This window comes from Mesoplodon densirostris, chromosome 16 (genome assembly GCF_025265405.1).
Source record: "Mesoplodon densirostris isolate mMesDen1 chromosome 16, mMesDen1 primary haplotype, whole genome shotgun sequence".
NCBI classification, from domain to species: Eukaryota; Metazoa; Chordata; class Mammalia; order Artiodactyla; family Ziphiidae; genus Mesoplodon; species Mesoplodon densirostris.
In genome coordinates this window covers 84,008,643-84,019,981 of record NC_082676.1, presented here as the reverse complement: position 1 = coordinate 84,019,981, position 11,339 = coordinate 84,008,643, and the positions used below count along the sequence as shown (strand labels likewise).

General features: G+C 46.6%; 2 protein-coding genes across 3 annotated transcripts in view; both read left to right on the top strand.

Moving 5' to 3' along the window:
• Nucleotides 1-253: 253 nt before the first annotated feature.
• Nucleotides 254-3,187, top strand: LOC132477015 (DNA-directed RNA polymerases I and III subunit RPAC2-like). The gene is given in 3 exon segments (XM_060079267.1): nucleotides 254-286; nucleotides 2,781-3,074; nucleotides 3,076-3,187. Coding segments are annotated over 3 exon segments (414 nt in total). The 3' UTR covers nucleotides 3,163-3,187.
• A 1,717-nt stretch (nucleotides 3,188-4,904) lies between these two features.
• Nucleotides 4,905-11,339, top strand: part of DAGLB (diacylglycerol lipase beta) — a 32,601-nt gene continuing 26,166 nt past the window's right edge. For both annotated transcript variants that reach the window (XM_060120605.1, XM_060120603.1), the window contains exons 1-2: nucleotides 4,905-5,084; nucleotides 6,690-6,841. In XM_060120605.1, coding sequence (XP_059976588.1) covers nucleotides 4,990-5,084; nucleotides 6,690-6,841 — 247 coding nt within the window. In that variant the 5' untranslated portion in view covers nucleotides 4,905-4,989. The remainder of the gene's footprint in view (nucleotides 5,085-6,689; nucleotides 6,842-11,339) is intronic.

Sequence of the window (11,339 nt, the reverse complement as noted above, 5' to 3'; positions counted from 1 at the left end):
GTGAATTTTTTTTTAATGTAAACATACAGAGAAATAAAGTTAACCAATTTGCCCACTAAGTAACTCTGAAAAGCCGCTGGCTGTTGGCTGCTTACAGACACCAATCCATTCCCTGTCCAGTTCAATCACAGGGTTTGAAGAACGTTTCCCAGGGAGTTCCCTGGTGGTCCACTGGTGAGGACTCGGTGCTTCACTTGTGGTGGCCTGGGTTCAATCCCTGGTTGGGGAACCAAGATCCTGAAAGCTGCCCAGCATGGCCAAAGACAAGAAGAAGAAGAAGAGGAAGGTTTCCTGCTTCTTTATAGTCCGGTCAAAGAGAGAAATGGCTGGAGAAAACAAAAGTGGCAGGTGGACGGCCTTGCCAGGGAAGATCCAGCCCAGCCTTTCCAAAGATACCAGTTGGTTGGACAGTTTCCTGGAAAGATCAAGCAAAGATTCCATTTCAGTAGAAATCGTGAGTGATCTGTGGGAACGCTAGGAAAAGCACAAGCTTTGGGGTCAGACTTGTGTTGAGTCGTGGCTCCCCCACACTCTAGCTCTGACCTTGGATTTAACGTGAGCCTTGGACCCGCTCAGTTACCAGCAGAGACTCCTGCCACAGGACTTCTGTGAGGTGTAGATGAGCCCATGTCCTGAAGCTCAAAACACAGCGCTTGGGGTACATCAAGGGCTCAGGACCTCAGGGGCCGTCTTGCCCCTCCCGTTCTTTGTGCTTAACTTGGGACAGCTGCCTTGAAAGCTGGCTGGAACCAGTTCAGCCAGAGTTCCTTTGACCCATTTGATGACTTTAGTAGTTTTGCCCTTGTTAGAGAGCTTGCATCTTCAGAAAATGACTCCCAGGTACCTTGTAAAACCTGCTGTCAGGTCTGATGCGGGCTGATTGGATTGGGGCTCCATGTGGGTTTTTCTCCTGCGTGCTTCACCATGTGGTGGCTGAATGTAGAAACTCCAAGGAACCTGCACTCTGCCCAGCAACCACCGCTCCCTCCCCTGCCAGCTGATCTGGGTTAGCCTTTGCAGTGTGGAGTCTTGTGCAGGTGCTGGGCAGGGCATTCTCTTCCAGTTCTGAAACAATTCCCACTTTTGTCCCTGCAATTTAAAAGCAAGTTGCAGCATAATATAGCATAGCACTAGTCCTTTTAAACAATGACAAGGATACTTTTTTATACTACCAGAACATAATATTCCAGATTTCTGACCTAGTGTGACCTTGGGTACTTAAAAAGTGAGTCTTCAGGCAAACACTATATACTGACTCCATTACCAAAACGGAATGGAAATACAGAACCTATTTACTCATAAGTTTTCTAAGACAATAAATAGTTCTGTAATAGGAAAACTGGTGTGCCCTAAAACTAAGTGATGTGTTTACTTCAAGTTCTGAGAACTGAAGATCTCAGGACTTTAAAGATGCTCAGAGAAACAACTATCCAACTGATGGAAAGCTCACCTGGCTAAACCCCCCATCCCAACCCCTATCTGACACAGACAACAGAGCAAACATTAAATCCAAGGATATTAATCTTATCCAGAACACAGGGGTTTACTCAAAGAAAAGCCAGTCCTAAAGGGAGAAATAGAGGAAGATGTGAATCAGTTTGAAACACAGAGTAAAGATCAGTTTCTTCGAGTTAATATGAAGAGAAAATGAAATGCCAAGAAATCGCTGAAGAATACCTGCTGTTATTTGCAAATACATAGTGAAATTAACCTGAAAGAACAAGCAGGGAAGGATATCAAAGATCTCCCCCGCCACCACCAAATTCAAGATGAAGCAAATATGGCAGGATGTTATCCCTTGTTAAATCGGATGGTGGGGTCCTTAGGTATCAGACATCTCTGTATTTGAAAATTTTCATCATTTAGAAGTCATGATGGGTCATTCACCTTTTCAAGAGCTATGCTTTGACTTGGATATCTCATTTTGGAAGTAACAAAAAACAGTTATTTTTTAACGTTGATTTTTAAAAACTTTTAAAATAGCTATTTTTAATAGAAAACTTAAAAAAACTAAAATAAGGGGCTGTCTATGCTTTGTACGACATACCCACATGATGGCACAATATATTGTTTTAAAATAGCTCCAATTCAGGACTTCCCTGCTGGCACAGTGGATAAGACTCTGCGCTCCTGATGCAGGGGGCCTGGGTTCGATCCCTGGTCAGGGAACTAGATCCCATGTGCATGCCGCAACTAAGAGTTTACATGCCACAACTAAGGAGCCCACGTGCCGCAACTAAGGAGCCTGCCTTCCGCAACTAAGACCTGGTGCAACCAAATAAAACAAATATTAAGTAAATAAATACAATAGCTCTAATCCAATCAATGGAATACTGTTAACGTGGAAATGGCAGAATATACCTGCAGTGATTAGAACTACACAAAATACAGGGAATTCCCTGGCGGCGCAGTGGTTAAGAATCCTCCTGCCAATGCAGGGGACACGGGTTTGAGCCTTGGTCCAGGAAGATCCCACGTGCCGTGGAGCAACTAAGCCCCAGTGCCACAACTACTGAGCCCGTGTTCTAGAGCCCACGAGCCACAACTAATGAGCCTGCCTGCCACAACTACTGAAGGCGGTGCACGTAGAGCCTGTGCTCTGCCACAAGAGAAGCCACTATGAGAAGCCCACGCACCACAACGAAGAGTAGCCCCTGCTCGCCGCAACTAGAGAAAGCCCGCACACAGCAACGAAGACCCAACACAGCCAGAAATAAACTAATTTTAAAAAATACATTTACCTTAAAAAATTTGTTTACTCTTTTTAAAAATTAATTCAGTTATTTTTGGCTGGATTGGAGACCCCAATGGCTGAAGACGAGAGGAAGACAGCCCTGGAAATGGTCCAGGCAGCTGGGACAGATGGACACTGTGTGACATTTGTATTGCACGAGGAGGACCATACCCTGGGAAATTCTCTTCGTTACATGATCATGAAGAACCTGGAAGTGGAATTTTGTGGTTACACTACAACCCATCCTTCAGGGAGCAAAATTAATTTGCACATACAGACTCGAGGTGCCCTTCCAGCTGTCGAGCCCTTTCAGAGAGGCCTGACTGAGCTCATGAACAGACGTCTGCCAACATGTGCTTGACACGTCTGAAGCCAGCATAAAGGAATATAAGGATCAAAAAGCCAGCAGAAATGAAGCCACATTCTAGTCCCTTATGCACTATACAGGGAGGACTGACCCCTAAGATATTCTATTCATGTTCTTGCAAAACCCAGAAGTAAACGTTTGTGGTTACAACATTACCTGTCCTCCAGAAAGACTTCCTTCTAGCTCTTATTAACCCACTTCTGCTGTTGGAGTCCCCGTAAGAAACTGTATTCTTCTAATAAATTCCCTCTTTTATTTAAACTGGAAAAAAAAAGAATCTATGTGATCACAGGCACAACATTCTAACTTCTGAATCACGCTTTTTCACCTTAATTGCTACTCTTCCTCCAGATCTCATTTTAATATCTTCTTCAGGGAAGTCTTCCCTGACCTCTCTAATTAAGTCACTTCTGGCCATACCAAGTGCCCAATAAATATTTATTTTATGAATGATTGAATGATTCTCTTTTTCTATAAAAATCTCATAACTTCCTTGTTTACAATTCCCTGTACCATTTTCACAACCGTCAATACAGTTTCATCATTTTTAACTCTGAAATTCTGCCCTTTAGAAGACCACTGAAGGTTCTTCAGACTTGGAAAAATTTGACATTTAATGTTTGTCTGTTCATTAATCAAGTATTTAGTAAGTGCATTTAATGTGCTCTATTATGTGCATTGCAGTGAACAAGATGGACAAGGTTTCCAAGCTCAGGCAACTTAACACACTTAAGGTGGGAGGAGAGCGGTAACACACGTGATACAATGTCAGGGAGTGATTAAGAGCTGTGAAGGAAACTGAAGCTGGGCAAAGGAACGGGAACCGATGGGTGGGCTGTTTTAGATAAAGTGGCCAGGGAAGGCTCTTGAAGCAGTGACACTTGAGCTGAGGGCTGAATGAAGTGAGAGAGTGACAGGGGAATAACCTGCAGGAGGAGCGTCCCTGGCAGAGGACACGGAGACTTTGAAAACCTCGGGGCGAGAATAAGCTTGATGTACTTCAGGGGAAAAAAGGTGGCAGGCAGTGGAGTGAAGGAGGGAGAAAGTAGTAACCCTAACCCGGGTAGGCAGATAATCACGCATTTACAGACTTACGCTGTATGACTACCAAGGAAAAGCTTCTCTAAGGGTTTCGAGTGCAGCCTTGCAAGATACTAAGCTGATGGGCCTGGTTTGACGGTTCAACAAGGTCACCCCAGCTGCTGTAGGGAGAACGCATCGTAGGTGGGGTGGCAGAGGTGGGGAGAGCAGGTGGGGAGACCGGGTTAGGTACACGATGAAGGGCTCGGGCCAGGGTGGAGGGGAGTGGAGGGGCTGAGAAGTGGTCAGAACCTATGACCTGCTCGGGAGGAAGGAGGGCAGATCAGGCTATTCCCCACTCCCCAGCACAGAGCTGCCCTGTGGCTTCAGGCCCTGAACCAGGGAATGGTCCTAAAGAGGCACTCCTGACCCCAGGATCGGTCGGGGCTGGGAGCAACTTCGTCATAGGCTTGCAGCCCCACAGACCTGGGTATGAACTCCAGATCCGCCACTGACTGCTGGGGGTCTCTGGGCTAGCTAACCCTTCGGGTCAGGAAGACTCCTTATCTACAAAAAGAAAATAGAACAGACTTAACACCTGCGAAGACCCTACGAGGCCCACCTGCGTCTTCCGGGTCAGCTCATCTGCGCAGGCGCAGAAGCCCAGCGGCTGCTGCGTGGGGCTCAGTGCGCGTGCGCCGGTCTCGGTCTCTCACTCTCTCCCCCCGCCCCCACACGTACAGACAACCGCCCCCGCGTGCGCCTGCGCGGAGTCGCGGTTCAGCTGTGGAGACCGGAGGGCGCGGGGCTCTGAGTGGCAGCGCGCTCGCGGCGAGCCGGCCCGAGCCCGGGCGGCGGGTTCTTCGCCATGCCGGGGATGGTGCTGTTCGGCCGGCGCTGGGCCATCGCCAGCGACGACTTGGTGTTCCCGGGGGTCTTCGAGCTGTTCGTGCGAGTGCTGTGGTGAGGGCGGGCTCTGCGGGCAGCGGGCGGCCGGGGCGGAGGCGGGAGCGGGGCCGAGGCGGTCGAGGGCAGGGACGGTGTCGCCTGCCCTGCGTTCTTGTACCTGGTCCTCTCCACCGCCCGAGGAGGTGGGTGCCGCTGCTGTCCCCATTTACTGACGGCACACGGCGGTCCAGAGCGGGAGCGCCATGCCCGGCGTCATGGGGTGGGCCCGCCGGCGGGACGTCGGCGCTGCAGGGCACGGGCACCCCTCCGGGGCGTCGGGACCCGGGCCTGGGAGCCGCCGGGACTGTGCTGCCGCCCAAAGCCATGGCCTCGGGACCTCCTGCCTCGAGCCGGGAACAGTCCAGCGTTCTGCATGGAAACGCACTGCATCTTGTCTGCCAAACGCAGGAATGGCAACAGTACCGTTCGTGCCGTTCCTGAGCCGGTTGTGGCTGAATCCCTCGACGAGCACACAGGACTGGCATTTTCTCTCTAGTCTTTCAAAATGTGGAATCCGTGGGAAGTGGAATTGGGTGCCTGAAAGTCAGTCCCAGAGGGTCTGAGCGAAGAGTACTATCATCGTCATTAAAAAGTAGATTCTTAAGGGGAGAGGAATTTAAAAACATGAAATTATGAGCTGCTTCTTAGTTGTTTCATAGTTTTTAGAGCCAGTCTTTCTGAGATCATTTCCCGTTATTATTTCTAGACAAGGATGTAATATCACAAAACTGACAAAAGCATAAAAAGTTATCTAGTCCAGTTCCTCTTCTGGCCTTGAATCTCTAATACCGCGTTCTTGTGAAATGGTTCCCTGCCGGATTCTGAAATAACTCTAGTGAAGAATCACTATCACGTTGCATTGTTTGGTGCTGCCTTTCATTGCTCTGTCCTGAATTACAAAATATACTAATGAGTCTGCAGTCCTTGTCCTTTCAAGTTGATCAGTGTTCAGCACAGAGCATCTTTCCATAACTTGCTTCCTATCCCCTTGTTTTTGTACTACACCCAGCCGGTTACGATGTGCGTTTGTCAGTTTCTTGTTAATCCACAGAAGTAAAAATTCTCTTGCTGATGACTGAACAAGCATATACTTTGTTTACCGGGTGCATATCTTGGAGTCATGATGGGGCTGCTTTCCAGCAGTTCACATTATATTTGCTTGCTTATGGCTTTAAATGTATTACAACAGGCACAGAATAAAAACAATGATGTAGGGCTTCCCTGGTGGCGCAGTGGTTGAGAGTCCGCCTGCCGATACAGGAGACACAGGTCCATGCCCCGGTCTGGGAAGATCCCACATGCCACGGAGTGAGCCATGGCCACTGAGCCTGCGCGTCCGGAGCCTGTGCTCCGCAACGGGAGAGGCCACAACAGTGAGAGGCCCGCGTACCGAAAAAAAAAAAAAAAATGATGTAAGCTTAGAAAGTATAAAACTCATTAAAAATTTTTTAAAAAGCCATACTCTGTAGTTGACTTAGTAAATACTTTATTGAGGAAGATTCACTTCCAAAGTGAACCTCGCCCTGTTTTGGAAAGTATTAACTCCGTTTACTTCCTTCCATCGTGTTTTTCAAAGCGGCTCCTTGGATTCCATTTCTGACGCTACCTGTGTCTCGGCAGGTGGATCGGCATCCTGACGCTGTATCTCGTGCACAGAGGGAAGCTGGACTGTCCTGGTGGCGTCCTGCTCAGCAGTTACCTGATCGTGCTCATGGTTTTGCTGGCAGTTGTCATATGCACCGCGTCAGCCATCGTGTGGGTCAGCATGAAAGGTAAACACTGCTCTCCTCTGTGTGACACCTCTTCTTCCTCTTCTTCTTTTTTTGGCTGCGCAGCCTGCGGGATCTTAGTTCCCAGACCAGGGATGGAACCCGGGCCCCCTGCAGTAGGGGAGTCCTAACCACTGGACCACCAGGGAATTCCCAACACCTCTTCTTTTTTCATCGCTTTTTTGAGATATAATTCACATACCATACAATTCATCCATTGAAGTGTACAATTCAGCGATTTTTCGTCTATTCAGAGAGTTGTGCAACCCTCCCTGCAATCAATTTCAGAACATTTCATCACCCCAAAAAGGATTTCCTTTACCCACTAGCAATTACTCCTCATTTCTCTCCAACTCCCTCAGCCCTAGGCGTCCACTACTCTACTTCCTGTCTGTAGATTTGCCTGTTCTGGACATCATATAGGTGGACTCATCCACGATGTGGCCTTTCGGTCTGGCTTCTTAAACTTGGGATGACGTTTTCAGGGTTCATCCGTGTTAGAGCATATGTATCAGCACTTCTTTCCTTTTTATAATTGGATAGTATTGCACTGAACGTATAAACCACAGTTTACTTATCCATTTGTCAGTTGGTGGACATTTGGGTTGTTTCCACTTTTTTTTTTTTTTTTTTTTTTTTTGCGGTACACGGGCCTCTCACTGCTGTGGCCTCTCCCGTTGCGGAGCACAGGCTCCGGACGCGCAGGCTCAGCGGCCATGGCTCACGGGCCCAGCCGCTCCGTGGCATGTGGGATCCTCCCGGACCGGGGCACGAACCCGTATCCCCTGCATTGGCAGGCAGACTCTCAACCACTGACCACCAGGGAAGCCCGGGTTGTTTCCACCTTTTGGTTGTTACAGATAGTGCTGCTGTCAACATTCGCATACATGTCTTATATACGCTTATGTTTTTATTTCTCTGGGATATGTACCTAGGGGTGGTAGTGCTAGATTACATGGTAAACCTGTTTAACTTCCTGAGGAACTGCCAGACTGTTTTCCAAGCAGTTGCACCATTTTTCTTTCCCACCAGCACTTTATAAAGGTTCCAGTTTTTTCACATCCTCACCAACACTTATTGTCTGACTTTTTGATCGTAGCCATCCTGGTAGGTATGAAATGCTGCCCCATTGTGGTTTTGATATGCATTTTCTGGATGACTAATGATATTGAGCATCTTTTCATATGCTCAGTGGCCATTTTTATATTATTTTTAAAGAAATGTCTATTCAGATTCTTTGCCCAATTTTAAATTGGGTTCTTTGTCCTTTATTAATGAGTTGTAAGAGTTATATCTCTTCTTGATAGTTTTTTTCTATATGTTACCATTTTCTGCCGACAGTCGTTTAGCTGAGAATGTCTGAAAACGTTGGAAACCTTCCCTGTCGATGACTGTGGTTTGTAGGATGAGCTGAGCATTCTTGAGGCTGATAAAGAAAGGCATCAGTAAATGAAAACTCATCCGTCAAAGGCAGGGCTGCATGGCATGCTACCATCCAACGTGTTTTATCACTGCTTGAATCGGGATGTAGGAGGGAGGCTTACAGATTGTAGATGATGATGATAAAAGTGGGAGGGAGTGAGTAGCTGATACCCTGGGTGACGGAATCAGGATCCTGACAGGGTGGAACGTTAGACTGAAACTTAATAGATGGTAGTTCGTGGGGAGAAATACAGAGAGAAATGTTAGTGGCAAAGTGTTTCATGAGAAAAAGGCTTTAGGGTTTGGATGACCAAGAAGCCTGGCGCATGCCCACGTACTGCAGTAATGTGGAAAATAGAGCTCTGGATATTTTAGTTTACCTCTGAAAACATGAATGCATGGGGTCTGGATCAAAGACGGTCCCAGTTCTTTGGTCTTTGTCGGACCCCATTGGATTGTCTGGATTGTCATTGGTCCTGATGCTGAAGGAAAGGAAGGAGCTGAAATGTGTGCGATGAGGACTTAGCACTGTGAGGTCCTTACTGAGCTCAGATTTTCCGAAAGATGGTGTCATTTCAGGTACAGGGTGTCTAATTTAGTTTCCCTGTCTGTTCACATCCCATTCTGTTTAGCACACTGGGTTTACAACTGTAATAGTGGGTTAAGTATAAGCCTTTTTTTCCTTAAATGTTTTTCTTCCAATATTTTTGGCGGTGTCAGGGCACAGTCACACCCCTGCGGTGGATGGATGGCCGCACGCCTCAGGCTTCTCCTCGCAGGCACCGTCACACGTCAGAGTTCGGCAAACATCTGTCAGTTGTGTGGGGTGTTCTGGGTGGGTTGCTTATGCAGCAGCCTTCTCCAGGCAGGACTTCCCCCACCCCTCACAGAAACCGGCCCTCTGCCCGGTGCCGGACGGGTGGTTGGTTCAGGACTGGACATGTGCCCTGATTTGGGCCAGTGAAATCAGGGAGTTTCCTGGGAAGTTCCAGGGAAGTCCTTCCCTGCTCCTCTGGGAAAGATCCAGAAGCAGCATATGGTTTTCCTCCTGGATGGCCCTGTGCATGAGTGAGCTGCTGAATTCCTGCTCAGTCTCCTCCACTCACAGCCGAGGAGGAGCTGAATACAGAGGAGGGCAGGGCTGAGAAGCAGAGGACACCCTGGTGCCAGTCCTGGCCCTGCATTTCCAGTCCCTTGAGTCAAGACAGGTCCTGCTTGTTTTTATTTTTTTTTAATTTATTTATTTTATTTACTTATTTTTGGCTGCGTTGGGTCTTCATTGCTGCATGCAGGCTTTCTCTAGTTGTGGCGAGCGGGAGCTACTCTTAGCTTCTCATTGCAGTGGCTTCTCTTGTTGCGGAGCACAGGCTCTAGACACATGGGCTTCAGTAGTTGTGGCACATGGGCTCAGTAGTTGTGGCTTGCGGGCTCTGGAGCACAGGATCAGTAGTTGTGGTGCACGGGCTTAGTTGCTCTGCAGCATGTGGGATCTTCCTGGACCAGAGCTCGAACCCGTGTCCCTTGCATTGGCAGGTGGATTCTTAACCACTGCACCACCAGGGAAGCACCCTGTTTGTTTTTAAACCAGTTGGAGTTTGATTTTCTGATACTTGTAGCTGAAGATACCACAACTGAACTGAAGACAGTATTTTATAAAAACATGTTAGTTTAATTGCCAATTTGTTACAAATCAATAACATCATATGCTTTATTTTAAAGATTATGTAAATTTCAGTGAAGAATACCATAAAGTGAAAAAAAAAGACAGATGATGGTTAGGGTCAAATAAGAAGAGGAATAACCATCAAGCCAACAGTAGATGATGACTGAAGATTATCAGTTAAGTAATACATTTGGATGAAGTCAGAATTTCTCTTAACAACCTAGGGGTATAATTTCAGAGCAGTAGTGGGGATACAGCTCATTATCTTAGTAGAAGCCATAAGGTTGTTTTCATTTTCTTCTGATGAAAATTAACCTCTACTACTAAAATAAATAATAGAATCTATAATAAATGTCAGAATTGGCTTATTGGTGGATTTAATCCACATTTTAGCAGTAATTGATCATTGCTTAACAGTGTCACATTTGTGCATCAGTTCAGGTTTGAAATGAAACTGCTGTTACAACCAGCCTGTGCTGTAGCATGCATACCACTGAACCTGTTTGAAATAAAGTTTCTCTCTTATTTTTTCAAAGAAAAAAAAAGACAAATGGGAAAAAATATTGTAATAGATGAGACTTAGAGCCAATCTCCTTAATATAGAAGGGCTCTACGATAAGTAAGGAAAAGACCAATAGTCAGCGCAAAAATGGGCAAATATGGTGAACAATAAAATAAGTAAAAGAGATTTTTACATATATAAAAAAACATTCAGCCTCAATCACAGTAAGGAAAATTCATCAAGATGATACATTGGGTTGGTGAACCTGTGCAGTTGTGAGACTGTTGCTTCTGGGTCTTTCCTGGAGCAGGGAACGCCTTCCCCAGAACCTCCCTTCTGCTCAGGCAGCTTATTTTGTTGGTGGGCATGTAGATTTGTTGAATCTCTTGGAAGCCTAATTTGGCTGTGTGTGTCGTGTACATGTGGGTATCGGTCGGTTTCTTCCCTATATATTTGCATGTGTGCAAAATACTTGGAGTTTGCCACAGTGTTGCTTGTAGGCATGAAAGATTGGAAGAAACTCGGTGCCTGTCAGTAGGCCGCCGGCTTAAGTGTTGCTCGTTCATATGATGGGCTCCTGTGCACCTGTTAAAAAGAATGTGAAATGCTTTGTGAATGGACAAGGAGTGATTTCCAATATGCTAAGATACAGGACACTGTATGTAGTTGGTTACTTTTTTGTAAAGGGATAAACTTACCTGTTTGGTTTATGTGTGGACTCTCTGGGGGGGTACATGAGTGACTAGTTTACTTTGAGGGAAGGTGACCGAGGGCTGGGATTCAGTGGTGGGAGGGAGGCTTAACATTTACTTTATACCCACTTGAGCGCTTTGAACTTTTCACCCTTTACCTGTATTGCCTACACAGAATCAGAGTTTTTTACAAGTTATAAACTTTACGTACATCTTTTAATA